General features: G+C 43.6%; 1 protein-coding gene across 6 annotated transcripts in view; it reads left to right on the top strand.

The window, feature by feature from the left end:
• Nucleotides 1–13,305, top strand: part of tex2 (testis expressed 2) — a 132,654-nt gene that overhangs the window by 81,518 nt on the left and 37,831 nt on the right. For all 6 annotated transcript variants that reach the window (XM_038777914.1, XM_038777917.1, XM_038777916.1 and 3 more), the window contains exons 3-4: nt 6,172–6,372; nt 7,715–8,060. In XM_038777914.1, coding sequence (XP_038633842.1) covers nt 6,172–6,372; nt 7,715–8,060 — 547 coding nt within the window. The remainder of the gene's footprint in view (nt 1–6,171; nt 6,373–7,714; nt 8,061–13,305) is intronic.

Below are 13,305 nucleotides of genomic sequence, written 5' to 3'. Positions count from 1 at the left end.
TTTTGAATTCTCATACTTAGTCCCAATCCTCTGCTTCGCTCGTTTCAGCTCTGCACATTTTTCTAGCTATATGTGTTCCATCAACTCTGACCTTTGGTACACCACATTCTCCCCCTTTGTCCCACCACTGGTCTCTGAGCCTTCAGCCACTGTGGCCCTATTCTCTGACATTCCTTTCTAAACCATTCCCCTTCACCACTTCTATCTTTTTGCTTATCTATCTCAGAATTGATAACTTTGACCAATCCTTCAGTTATAATTCCTAATCGGCTTCTTGTTATTACCCGATGACTGTTACAATATTGGCAGTTTAATACAATAGGTTTTCTGATTAATGTTCCATCTAGTAATGAAAATAATTCAAGTATTCTAGGAGATGAGATCTGTGTTTGACCCTTTTGTAGTTTTCAGACAAAATGATAGGATTAAGTATTTTGGAAACAAACTGACACATCATGCAGTTGCTATCAATCTATTAATATATTTAGAAACCTATTACAATAATACAATTTGCATTATGTTGGCTCCTGAATTATTCATGAGCATGAAAGCTGAGCTTCATTTATTTTATTGAAATAATTTACTTGAAATAATGGCATCAGTCAGAAATCCCATCTAAATTGTAAATATAGCAGGATCATTGAGTTTGTGTCCTGGAAGTTACAGTCTTTTGAAACTCAAACCAGGCTGTTGATTTTGCTAAAACCTTTGCACACTCTTCAATAATTAGAATATGCTAGTTTCTGGAAAGTCAACTTGGATTGTTGATCATACTCACAGTTGAGTCCCCATCTGTGTGGAGTTTGTACTTTCTCCCCGTGTCTGCGTGGGTTTCCTACCACAGTCCAACGGTATGCAAGTTCGGTGGATTGGCCACGCTAAATTTCCTCTTGGTGTCTAGGAATGTGCAGGTTTGGTGGGGTTGTGGGGATAGGGTGGGGCAGTTGCCAAGGTAGGGGGCTCTTTCAGTGGGTTGATGCAGACTCGATGGGCTGAATGGCCTTCTGCATATAGGGATTCTATAAATTGGTTTGTATAGCTTCCAAATAAGACATTAGCAGGGGAGTCGATGTTTGTTGATATACCATTTGTCAATGTGCTCTGTTGATTATTCTTTTGTCTACTATGTACGTACTGTGTACGTTTCCTCGGCCACAGAAAAAAACGTTTCACTGTACTTCGGTACATGTGACAATAAATCAAATCAAATCATTGCATTTATATTTCATGACCGTAGGACATTCCAAAATACTTCAGTCAGTGAGGCATTTTTAAAGCAAAGTAACTGTTATATTATAGAATTTACTGTACAGAAGGAGGCCATTCAGTCCATCCAGTCTGTACTGGCCCTTGGAAAGAGCACCCTACCCAAGCCTACGTCTCCACCCTATACCGTAACCTCACCCAACCTTTTTGGACACTAAGGGCAATTGATCATGGCCAATCCACCTGACCTGCACATCTTTGGACTATGGGAGGAAACCGGAGCACCCGGAGGAAACCCACGCACACACAAGGAGAAGTACAGATTCCACACACATAGTGACCCAAGCCGTGAATCGAATCTGGAGCTGTGAAGCAACTGTGCTAACCACTATGCTACCGTGCTGCTTTATTATTAAAGCAAGGCCCCGACTCTACCCTCAAATAGAGCGCAAAGACCCCTCCAGGACACTAATGAAAGAAGAGCAAGGGAATTCATTCACTGTCATGACCTAATAATAACACCTCAATCTATGCTTTCAAATAGATGATTTAGTCACTAATTTTGTTACTTCCTGGAAGCTTGTCGTGTGCAAATTGACGACTGCTTTTCCTACATTACAGCAACAACATTTTTTGTTGGTTTGTTACAATCCCAGTTGATGTTACTATGAATTGGAAGGTCCCAGAGAGGAACCCTGGCTCAAAAGATCTTAACCTTGTTTTAAAAGACATCGATGAACATTCACAGGAATGCCAATTAGCTTTTAACAGCAAAGAAAAGCATTTATTAAACATGGAAAGTTTGACTATAATACAGTACAGTACTTCGTCACTCCCACTTACCTTCACAAATTACACAGATTTTAAGGATAACCAGTGACAGGGTACAAAATATGTTTTATGCTATCATATTCTCAATAAACACACAGTCCTTGTAACCCAAAAGGCTAGCTGTGATCAGACAACACTCCACTCTGAAGCATGGTGGTAGACATCACCCAATCAGACTTTTGTGGATTTCTCCTCCAATTCCCCCCAGATGATGATTACACTCTTGAGCCAACTAATCTCACTCGATTCTGGCTTCCACATGAGTGTTTCTATAATAACCCTCACGAGACCGAGGGGGACACCTCAATTGATCTCCCAAAGCTCCCCTGCTAGTTGGTGGAGGCTCATAAATGAAGAGTAGATGGAAATGCATTATTTCACTGTATATAAGATGATATCTAATTCAGATCACCAGAAGCTTTATAAAACAATCCTTTTTGATTTGTACCCAAATGATTTTGCTTGGATGCAAATTGTTTTGGTTTTGGGGAATGAAAACATAAAAGACGTTGAAGTTTCCGTTATATAGCATTTTGCAGTGTTGCCATTCAGGAAATTGTTGACTTAAGTTTTTGGATTAGCCGTTTTGCTTGTCCTGGTTGCATTTCAGTTATCTGAAGCACCAGAGTCTTCTATCTGGTGGAATAGATATCTCCATATCATCCTGTCCAGTTGGTTAGAGAGAGTTTTGAGCAGCCTCCAGTTCATGGATTGAGAGAGATAGACTTGTTTCAATTCTAAATTTGGTTTTGCAAGATCCTTGTATGAAAATGTACACATTGTTCGATACAAAATTTCATATTTTTGGCAGTAATGTTATTAAAACCCTGGTTTAAAATGCATACAGGCAGTGTGTCTACTATTGCGGTAATTAAGGAGTCGTAAAAGACAAGGTAATGATTGATTTTAGCCATTTTACCTGTTTCCAGAGAGATGGTTAGTGGGATATTGATTTGATTGTTGGAGATCCCTGGGAGAGTAGATAATTTCTGACAGATTGTCTTTAGCCCTAGCTAAGCCGGTGATGGGACTTTAAAAAAAAATTAAGTTAGAGTTACCCAATAATTTTTTCCAATTAAGGGGTAATTTAGCATGGCCAATCCACCTAACCTGCACACCTTTGGGGTTGTGGGGGCAGACACGGGGAGATGTGCAAACTCCACACATACAGTGACCCGGGGCCGGGATCGAACCCAGGTCCTCAGCTCCATAGGCAGCAGTGCTAACCACTGCACCACCGTGCCGCCTTCAATGGGACATCTTGGTGGGATACAGATGATGTAATTAATGGGTCGGGCCAGGTCTGTTTGCAGTTTTGCCAAATGCTGACAGGTTGAGCATATGAGTCTGACGAGACGAAAGGATTTTCAGGTTGTTCCTGAAAAGGGTCTCTCTCCAAAGGTCTGCATAGATAAGCAAGTAACCTGGATTGTTAACTTTATTTACAAGTGGCATTTGAACTATTGGAATTAGTGGCAGGTGTAGATGGTGAGTTAAAGTTTTTCCTTTTATTGAGATTTAGATTTATTGTCACGGGTACCGAGGTACAGTGAAAAGTATTGTTCTGCGTACAATCCATGCAGATCATTCCATACATGGAAAAACATAGGACATACGATAAATACACAATGTAAATACGTAGACATCGGGTGAAGCATATGAAGTGTAGTGCTACATAGTAGCGAGTATGCGTGGAGAGACCAGTTCAGTCCATAAGAGGGTCATTCAGGAGCCTGGTAACGGGGGAAGAAGTTGTTTTTGAATCTGTTAGTTTGTGTTCTCAGACTTTTGTATCTTCTGCCTGATGGAAAAAGATGGAAGAGAGAATATCCTGGATGGGAGGGTCTTTGATCGTGCTGCAAGGCAACGGGAGGTGTAGACAATCAATGGATGGAAGGTGGTTTCGCGTGATGGACTGGGCTGTTTTCAGGACTCTGTAGTTTCTTATGGTCTTGGGCCGAGCAGTTGCCATGTCATAGAATCATAGAACTTACAGTGCAGAAAGCGGCCATTCGGCCCATTGAGTCTGCACCGGCCCTTGGAAAGACTACTTAAGCCCACACCGCCACCCTGTAACCCAGTAACCCCATCTAATCTTTTTTGCCACTAAGGGGCAATTTAGCATGGCCAATCCACCCAACCTGCACATCTTTGGACTGTGGGAGAAAACCGGAGCACACGGAGGAAACCCACGCAGACACAGGGAGACTCCGCACGGACAGTGACCCAAGCCGCGAATAGAAACTGAGACCGTGGAGCTGTGAAGCAACAGTGCTAACCACTGTGCTATTGTGCCGTCCACGGATGAAGAACAAATTATTTTTGTTCACTTTAACCTGTGTTACTTAGCACTATATTTATCTTTTACTTCGCACATATGTGCAGCATTTATAAATCACTATTCTGAAGTACCACAGAGAATACTTCGGTCCAATACTTACACCGGGAATAGATATTCATGCGTGAGTTCCAGGTCATCATCATATCCAAACCGACGTAAAACTGTCCACGTCGTTTCATGTCGCCCTCTTTGAATAAATATAGCACGCAAAAATAAAAAACCTTTCAACGTCAGCCAGGCGTGAGGCAGTCAGATAGGATGCTTTCTATGGTGCATCTAAGAGTCAATGTGGACATGCTGAATTTTCTTAGTTTCCTGAGGACGTATAGGCACTGTTATGCTTTCTTGGTTGTATCGTCGACGTGGGTGGACCAGGACAGATTGATGGTGATGTGTACACTGAGGCATTTGAACCTCAATTATCTCCGCCTCGGCACCATTGATGCAGACAGGGGTGTGTAGGACACTTTGCTTCCTGAAGTCAATTACCTCTTTAGTTTTGCTGACATTGAGGGAGAGATTGTTGTTATTGCATCATGCTCTGGCAGCACGATGGCGCAGTGGGTTAGCCCTGCAGCCTCACGGCGCCGAGGTCCCAGGTTCGATCCCGGCTCTGGGTCACTGTCCGTGTGGAGTTTGCACATTCTCCCCGTGTCTGCGTGGGTTTCGTCCCCGCAACCCAAAGATGTGCAGGCTAGGTGGATTGGCCACGCTAAATTACCCCTTAGTTGGAAAAAAATGAATTGGCTACTCTAAATTTAAAAAAAAGTTATTGCATCATGCTACTAGGTTCTCTATCTCCCTCCTGTACTCTGACTCATTGTTGTTTGGGATCCAACCCACTATGGTCGTGTCATCAGCAAACTTGTAGATGGAGTTGGAGCCAAATTTTGCCACAGGCTTGTAGGGCCCCGATATTGAGGACTGTTGTGGAGGAAGTGTTGTTGTTTACCCTTGCTGATTGTGGTCTATGGGTCAGGAAGTTGAGGATCCAGTAGCAGAGGGAGGAGCCAAATCCTGGAGTTTTGATATGAGCTTGGATGGGATTATGGTGTTGAAGGCAGAGCTGTAGCCAATGAATTGGAAAAGAACTGTTTAACTGTTAATTGTAAAGCTGTTTATTTTATGTTAATGTAATTAATTCTGTGTTTAAATTAAAGTTTGTTTTAACATAAAGGATATGTATTGGTCAGAGTCATTACTCCTGGGGTGAAGCATCCTTTTCTCAGTTTTACAAATTGAAAGATTGTTTGGGGTTTCCGGTTTCTGAACAAAAGTTGGTGCCTGGTCCGGTCCGGCATCCTGACACTTGCACCTAGGACAGAATTCTTTACTGAGCAGAAATTTCTAAAGTTCCAGCTTGGTTTTTGGATGTGAAGGTAAAAACAGGTTCACAATGATTTTTACTTCGTGTTTCTTACTAAAGTTTGAAATCAGGGCAGCACGGTGGTCTAGTGGTTAGCACAACCGCCTCACGGCGCTGAGGTCCCAGGTTCGATCCCGGCTCTGGGTCACTGTCCGTGTGGAGTTTGCACGTTCTCCCCATGTCTGCGTGGGTTTCGCCCCCCACAACCCAAAAATGTGCAGAGTAGGTGGATTGGCCACGCTAAATTGCCCCTTAATTGGAAAAAATAATTGGCTAATCTAAATTTAAAAAAAAAGTTTGAAATCAGTTTAGTTTTTTGATTTTTAGTGGTTAGTCTGTTTAACAGTAGGTGGGAACAAAGTCCCTGATACATAAATATATTCCAAGAATTTATAATCTATTTATTCTACATTTTTCTTCTCTACAGGGCTGGATGAATGAAATTTACAATTATGATCCTGAAACGTACCATGCTACACTGACCCATTCCGTCTTCATTCGTCTTGAAGGAACTGTATTAAGGCTTTCAAAACCGAATAAAAATATTTCTCGAAGGGCTTCTTTCAATGAGGCCAAGACAACAGCCACATACATCAGTCAGAAGATTTATGACCTATTGGACAGTAAGGTGAGTGAGTGCCAGGATACTTGTAAATGTGTAGATTTGGGATAATTTAATATGGTAGCAGCCATAAGATGGATCTGTACATTTACATTCTGAGACTGTATACTTGCTCTGAAATCCTGACAAGCCAACATAAGTTTATTAGAGGAACTACGAGGATATGCAAGCTTTCTGCTCTGCCTTCTTACCCCACCTTAGGTAGCACTGTTGCTTCACAGCGCCAGGCACCTGGGTTCGATTCCTGGCTTGAGTCATAGAATCATAGAATTTACAGTGCAGAAGGAGGCCATTCGGCCCATCGAGTATGCACCGGCCTGTGAAAGAGCACCCTACCCAAGCCCACACCCCCACCCTATCCCCCTGTTACCCAGTAACCCCACTCCACCTTTTTGGACACTATCATAGAATGGTTACAGCACACAAGGAAATCATTTGGCCAGTAAACTCCATGCCATCCCTCTGCAAGAATAATTTTGTTGGTCCTGCTCTCTCCCCCCCCCCACCCACCTTATACCGAGAGTCCTGCAATTTTGCAATGCCTGTCCAATTCCCTTAAATTTTAAGAAAGAATGAGAAAAATAGAGAAATGACAAAATATACGAAACATACTTAGAGAAAGGAGGAACTTGGTCTGTAGAATATAAGAATAGACAATTGTAAAGCGGGAAAGGAACACAAGCCGTTAGGGAAAGGGACAGATTTCCCAAATGTTGTCAAAACAACATTACCATGCTTAAGATCAACTGAGAGCAAGAAAAGATAATTGAGAAATAAAAGCAGCGAACAACAAGTGGGGGTATTTCCACATGTTCATCTCTATAAGAATATCCATTGTTGTATAAGTGCACTTTGTTCATTCTGGTTTTCCGTGTTCCATTCTGCTATGGCTCAAATAGCTAACATTTCTGATAAAAACAAGTTTTGTGTCTATGTCACCTGCTGAAATGTAGCATTACCAGGGTGGTAACAGCCTCAATAAAGAAAGGTTTACTCACCTTAACCCCACTGGACGACTGTAACTTTCACGGACCAGCTAGTGGGGATGCCAAGCCCCCTCCTTTTCTTCAAGTGGCAGGCTCCTTTTAATATGAAAGACTGGGTCCTGTGACATGGGTGGCCAGTGGCTGCTGAAAAGCAATATCTATGCCGGTTTTAATTGGAAAGGAATGCTATCTGAGCTGTATTTTCTGACTTCGATTTTCTTCACATTTTGTTAAGTCTTGATTTAGTTGCTAAACTTCATGGAATGGTTATACTCATTTTTGTTTGATAATAGTAAACCTTTTTTTTTGAAACACTGAAACCAAAAATGGAATGTAATAGATGAATCTTTATTTTTTAACAGGTGCATTTAGTTCCAAATGGTCTAGCTAGGAAAAGAGTATGGAATAAAAAGTACCCAATTTGCATTGAACTGGCCAGACAAGATGACTTCATGTCAAAGACTCAGACAGAAAAGGAAAATGTGGAGGAAAAGCTCCTTGCTGATAAAACTGAAACTGCACTTGAGGAACCAAGGAAATTGGTGTCACAAGATTCTGCAAAGCCATTTTGCCAGAAGGACCAAGTTTTATATCTTTTTGGAAGGACTGGCAGAGAAAAGGAAGAATGGTTCAGAAGGTTCATTTCAGCCTCCAAATCGAAGGTTGATGCTAAGCGACCAACCAGTCTTGGAGGAAGTGGCATACCAGGTAAACCAATGTTTTCTATGCTTCTGAAATCACAATGGGAGGATAGTTTTATAAAGGTATCTATGTTTTTGATGTAACATGTTATAGTGAAGACAATCTGTTGGAAAATGAAAACATTTAGAATGATAATGTCAGCACAGGCTCAGGCCACTGAACGCATTGTGCGTGAGATAGCATTAGTGACCTACTTTAATCCAAACCCCTGCTTTTCCCTATGCCATCTTTCCCTTTTGTAGTGTAATTAAATTGGATTCTATAGCCATGTGTTCCATATTCAAATCATGTTTTTCATGGAAATAGTTCTGACTACCCTGATTTATGCTCTGGGACTATAATTTATAGACTAGTGAAAATGAACTTTTACCTATTCATCCTCCTCTCAATCTCATCCAGAATTTTAACTCTTTTGTGAGAGTTATGCTGAACCTTCTTCAGGACTGAATTCATAGATTTCCACGTTTCTCATTGTAATTGTATAGCAGGCAACAGCTTAGTGAACATGCATTGTATGCTTTCTTTTTTTTAAAAATGTTTTTATTCTCCATTTTCATATTTTCCCTCATAATTTACACCCCACCAATAAGCAGGAAACGGTAACAGATACAAAGTCAATACCCTTAACATCAACAACGATCCCATCCTCCCACCACCCCAACCAACGGCCCACCTGTCAACATATGCATCAAATAAAACAAACTCTCCCACAGTGGGAGAAGACAAACAAAGGCAAAAAAGAGAAAGGAGTCCGGAATCGCCTATGGCCACCATTAAACCCCCCCCCCCCCCCCCCCCCCCCCCCCCCCAGTTCTGCCAGGCTCCGATGGCCGCGGGCCCCCCTCACCCCCGTTCACTGGCCGGATTAAACTGGCCAGCGTGGAGGCCCCTCGCCTGGGTCTCTTTCCCCCTTGCACGGCCCTAGGAAAAACCCAGAAGTCCCCTTTAGCACACAAACCCCGCATACACACCCACACCCCAAAGAGCGCTCGTTATGACTGAAAGCCCCATTTCTTCCCTTGTCCAAGTATATACAACGTTGGCTCCTATAGCCCATACACCAGCATGCAGTGAAAAAAAAAGAAAAAATACAGTCATGAGGCTACATCGGTATATGACCATTTCTCAATTCTTCGCAACTCCTCCGCTGCTTCCACCGTCCCAAAATAAAAGTCCTTGAACTTTTAGGTCACCCTCAGCTTTGCTGGATATACAATGCTGCACTGCACCTTGTTAATGTACAGTGCCCTCTTCACCTGGTTGAAGGCAGCCCACCTTCTCTCCAGCTCCACCGTAAAGTCCTGGTACACGCGTGTACCAGCTCCAGCCCACTGCACCACCCGTGTCTGCTTAGCCCAGCACAGGACCTTCTCCTTTACACTGTACCTACGGACGCACAGAGTCACTACTCTTGGCGGCTCACTCGCCTTTGGTACAGGCCTCCACGACCGATGAGCCCGATCCAGTTCATATCGGGAGGGATCCTCCCCCTCCCCCAATAGTTTTGCCAACATCGCAGCAAAATACTCAATCGGCCTCGGGCCTTCCACTCCTTCGGGCAGCCCCACAATCCTCAAATTCTGTTGCCTGGATCTGTTTTCCATTTTGCCTCTCAGATCCTTGTTAATCTCCATCACCTTCCGAATCTCCTTCCCCATCGAGGTAAGTTGATCACTGTGCTGCAGTAATGTCTCTTCCACGTCCTTCAGCGCCTCGCCTTGCTCCCGCACCTCCGCCACTGCGCTCGCCACTGCCGTCCTCACCAGGGTAATCGCCTCCTCCACCAGCAGTTTCAAAACCGCCCCCACCTCCTTCCTCATTGCCCCCAAGTGTTTTGTAAACTGCCTTTCGCCTTCCACAGCCATCACTTTCGTTATTTCTTCAGCCGTATGCAGTGTGGCCTCCCCTGGTGCTCCAGCCTCCATTTTCTTTACTGACCCCGCGGTGACCTTTCCACTCCCTGATGGACTCTCAACTGCTTTTTTCACGGCCGTTTTTTTGATCATCTTTGACATTTCCCTGTGCTGTCTCCCGACTTTTGCTGCCTCCGTTGCCCTTAGGACCGGGCATCCCCCCCCCCACCGACAATGCCGTTCCTCAACGGGAGCCCTCCAACACGCGGCTGCCTCCTGCCTGCCGTCACCGGAAGTCCCGCATTGTGTGCTTTCAATATCTTTTCTAAAATCAAATGCAGTGAGACGCATATGTATCGTCTTTCATTAATTAACATCTATCAAAAGGGCGTTCAAATTTAAAATCTCTTTGAGATGTATTTAAATCCTCTTCTTTGTCCAAATATATATCACTTCACATTTGCCAATTGTCATCACACTCTGGGTTGGTGTGCAGTTAATTCCAGCTCCACTTGACCCAGAGTCGCAGCACAAATGAAATTAGATGTTATTTTAAAATACCTTGAGGTCCTTGGCTGAGCCCAATAAACTGTAGCCACCAGGTTTGTAAATTTAACACGAACAACGTTTTATTATGTACTGTATTATAATTAAACTGACATTTGAAAGCCTCCCACATGTCAGATGTTGATTTACCCTCAAACATCCTCCTCCAATCTAGGTTCTTCATGTCCCGCCTAATATTGTTTTAATTAACCTTCCTCCAATTTAGCACATTCACCCTAGGACCACTCTTACCCTTGTCCACCAGCACTTTAAAACTTACTGAATTGTGGTCACTGTTCCCGAAATGCTCTCCTACTGAAACTTCTATCAACTAGCCGGGCTCCTTCCCCAATACCAGGCTCAGTACTGACCCTTCCCTAGTTGGATTATCTACTTATTGTTTTAAGAAGCCATCCTGGATGCTCCTTACAAACTCTGCCTGTCCAAGCCCCCAGCACTAAGTGAGTCCCAGTCAATATTGGGAAAGTTAAAGTCTCCCATCACGAAACCCTGTTGCTTTACTCCTTTCCAAAATCTGTCTACCTATCTGCTCCTCTATCTCCCGCTGGCTGTTGGGAGGCCTGGAATAAACCCTCAACATTGTGAGTGCACCCTTCTTATTCCTGATCTCTACCCATATTGAGGAGATGCCGGCGTTGGACTGGGGTGAGCACAGTAAGAAGTCTTACAACACCAGGTTAAAGTCCAACAGGTTTGATTCAAACACGAGCTTTCGGAGCGCAGCCCCTTCCTCACCTGAGGAAGGAGCTGCGCTCCGAAAGCTCGTGTTTGAATCAAACCTGTTGGACTTTAACCTGGTGTTGTAAGACTTCTTACTGTGCTCTACCCATATAGCCTCGCTGCCCTCTGAGGTGTCCTCCTGCAGTACAGCTGTGATATTCTCCCTAACGAGTAGCACAACTCCGCCACCCCTTTTACATCCCCCTCTATCCCGCCTGAAATATCTAAATCCTGGAATGTTTAGCTGCTAATCATGTCCTTCCCTCAACCAGGTCTCTGTAATGGCAACAAGATCATAGTTCCAAGTACTAATGTGCCCACCCCAGTCCAACACTGGCATCTCCACATCCAGAAAGAAAGTAACTGGAAGCAAAGATCCTTTATCCTGTTAATTTTTATTGATATTTTCTTCACCTCTCAATCACCCTTACTCCTCTGTGTTGTTTGTGCGTGTACATATAATATATGGGGGTAGCTAGAAAGGGAGGGGGGACTTGGGCGGCCAGATGGCAGATGGAGTTTAATCCAGACAAATGTGAGGTAATGCATTTTGGAAGGTCTAATACAAGTAGGGAAGGGAATATACAGTGAATGGTGGAACCCTCAAGAGTATTGACAGTCAGAGAGATCTAGGTGTACAGGTCCACAGGTCACTGAAAGGGGAACGCAGGTGGAGAAGGTCGTCAAGAAGGCATACTTGCCTTCATTGGCCAGGGCATTGAGTATAAGAATTGGCAAGTCATGTTGCAGCTGTATAGAACCTTAGTTAGGTCACACTTGGAGTATAGTGTTCAATTCCGGTCGCCACACTACTAGAAGGATGTGGAGGCTTTAGAGAGGGTGCAGAAGAGATTTACCAGGATGTTGCCTGGAATGGAAGGCATTAGATATGAGGAGAGGTTGAATAAACTTGGTTTGTTCTCACTAGAACGAAGGAGGTTGAGGGGCGACCTGATAGAGATCTACAAAATTATGAGGGGCATAGACAGAGTGGATAGTCAGAGATTTTTTCCCAGGGTAGAGGGGTCAATTACTAGGGGGCATAGGTTTAAGGTGTGAGGGGCAAAGTTTAGAGGAGATGTACAAGGCAAGTTGTTTTACAGAGCGTAGTGGGTGCCTGGAACTCGCTGCCGGAGGAGGTGGTGGAAGCAGGGACGATAGTGACGTTTAAGGGGCATCTTGACAAATACATGAATTGGATGGGAATAGGGGGATACGGACCCAGGAAGTGTAGAAGATTTTAGTTTAGACGGGCAGCATGGTCGGCACAGGCTTGGAGGGCCGAAGGGCATGTTCCTGTGCTGTACTTTTCTTTATTCTTTGTAAGAAATGTTACAACACCAGGTTAAAGTCCAACAGGTTTGTTTCGAATCACTAGCTTTCGGAGCACAGCTCCATCATGAGTGCCGATGAAGGCGCTGTGCTCTGAAAGCTAGTGATTTTAAACAAACCTGTCTCTTTCTGGAGTGCAAACTTTTATTTTGGTACTTCCTTTGAGGCTTGCGATGGTTTTCTCTGGCAAGGTTTACCTTCTCTGTAGATTCAGGATTATTTCAAGTTTCCAGAAAAGGTGTGCCAGGCATTCACTGGATTTGTAGATCAATAAAACAGTTCATTACTTCAGCAGCGAGAGAGAGACTGTCCCTTTTACTTCTAAGGCATAAACACTTCTGCCAAGCTCTCTCGGAAAGTATCATGCAGGAACCAATCACTGACCGTTGTCAGGCAGAACACTGTCTCTGGCTAACCCGCCAGTTGCCAGTTAACCAATCGAGCTGACTGCCTCCAAAACTGGTTCCTAAGATTCACTTGGCACAGACAAGTCTGTTTCTCCTCTCCAAAATACAAAACCTAGGAACACAATGTCCTGACATGCGAGCTGTTTCATATTGAATATTCTGCTTAAAGGCACGTTCCGAATATGAGTCCACGCACCAAAAATAATAAAAGAAAAGAAAATGGGAACGAAGGAAATAAACAGGAAGGACTGTATTGAATTGTATTAGCCATGTATCTGTCTACTCCCTTGATCTGCAAGTCAGTCAGTCTTATTCATCATGTGCCTTAATTTAATATACCTTGTTAATTGGTTAAATACCAATTTCAGTTAT

The sequence above is a fragment of the Scyliorhinus canicula genome, chromosome 18, assembly GCF_902713615.1.
Source record: "Scyliorhinus canicula chromosome 18, sScyCan1.1, whole genome shotgun sequence".
In the NCBI taxonomy this organism is placed as follows: Eukaryota; Metazoa; Chordata; class Chondrichthyes; order Carcharhiniformes; family Scyliorhinidae; genus Scyliorhinus; species Scyliorhinus canicula.
The sequence above is the reverse complement of the archived record's forward strand: the minus strand, read 5'-3'. Positions and strand labels throughout refer to the sequence as shown.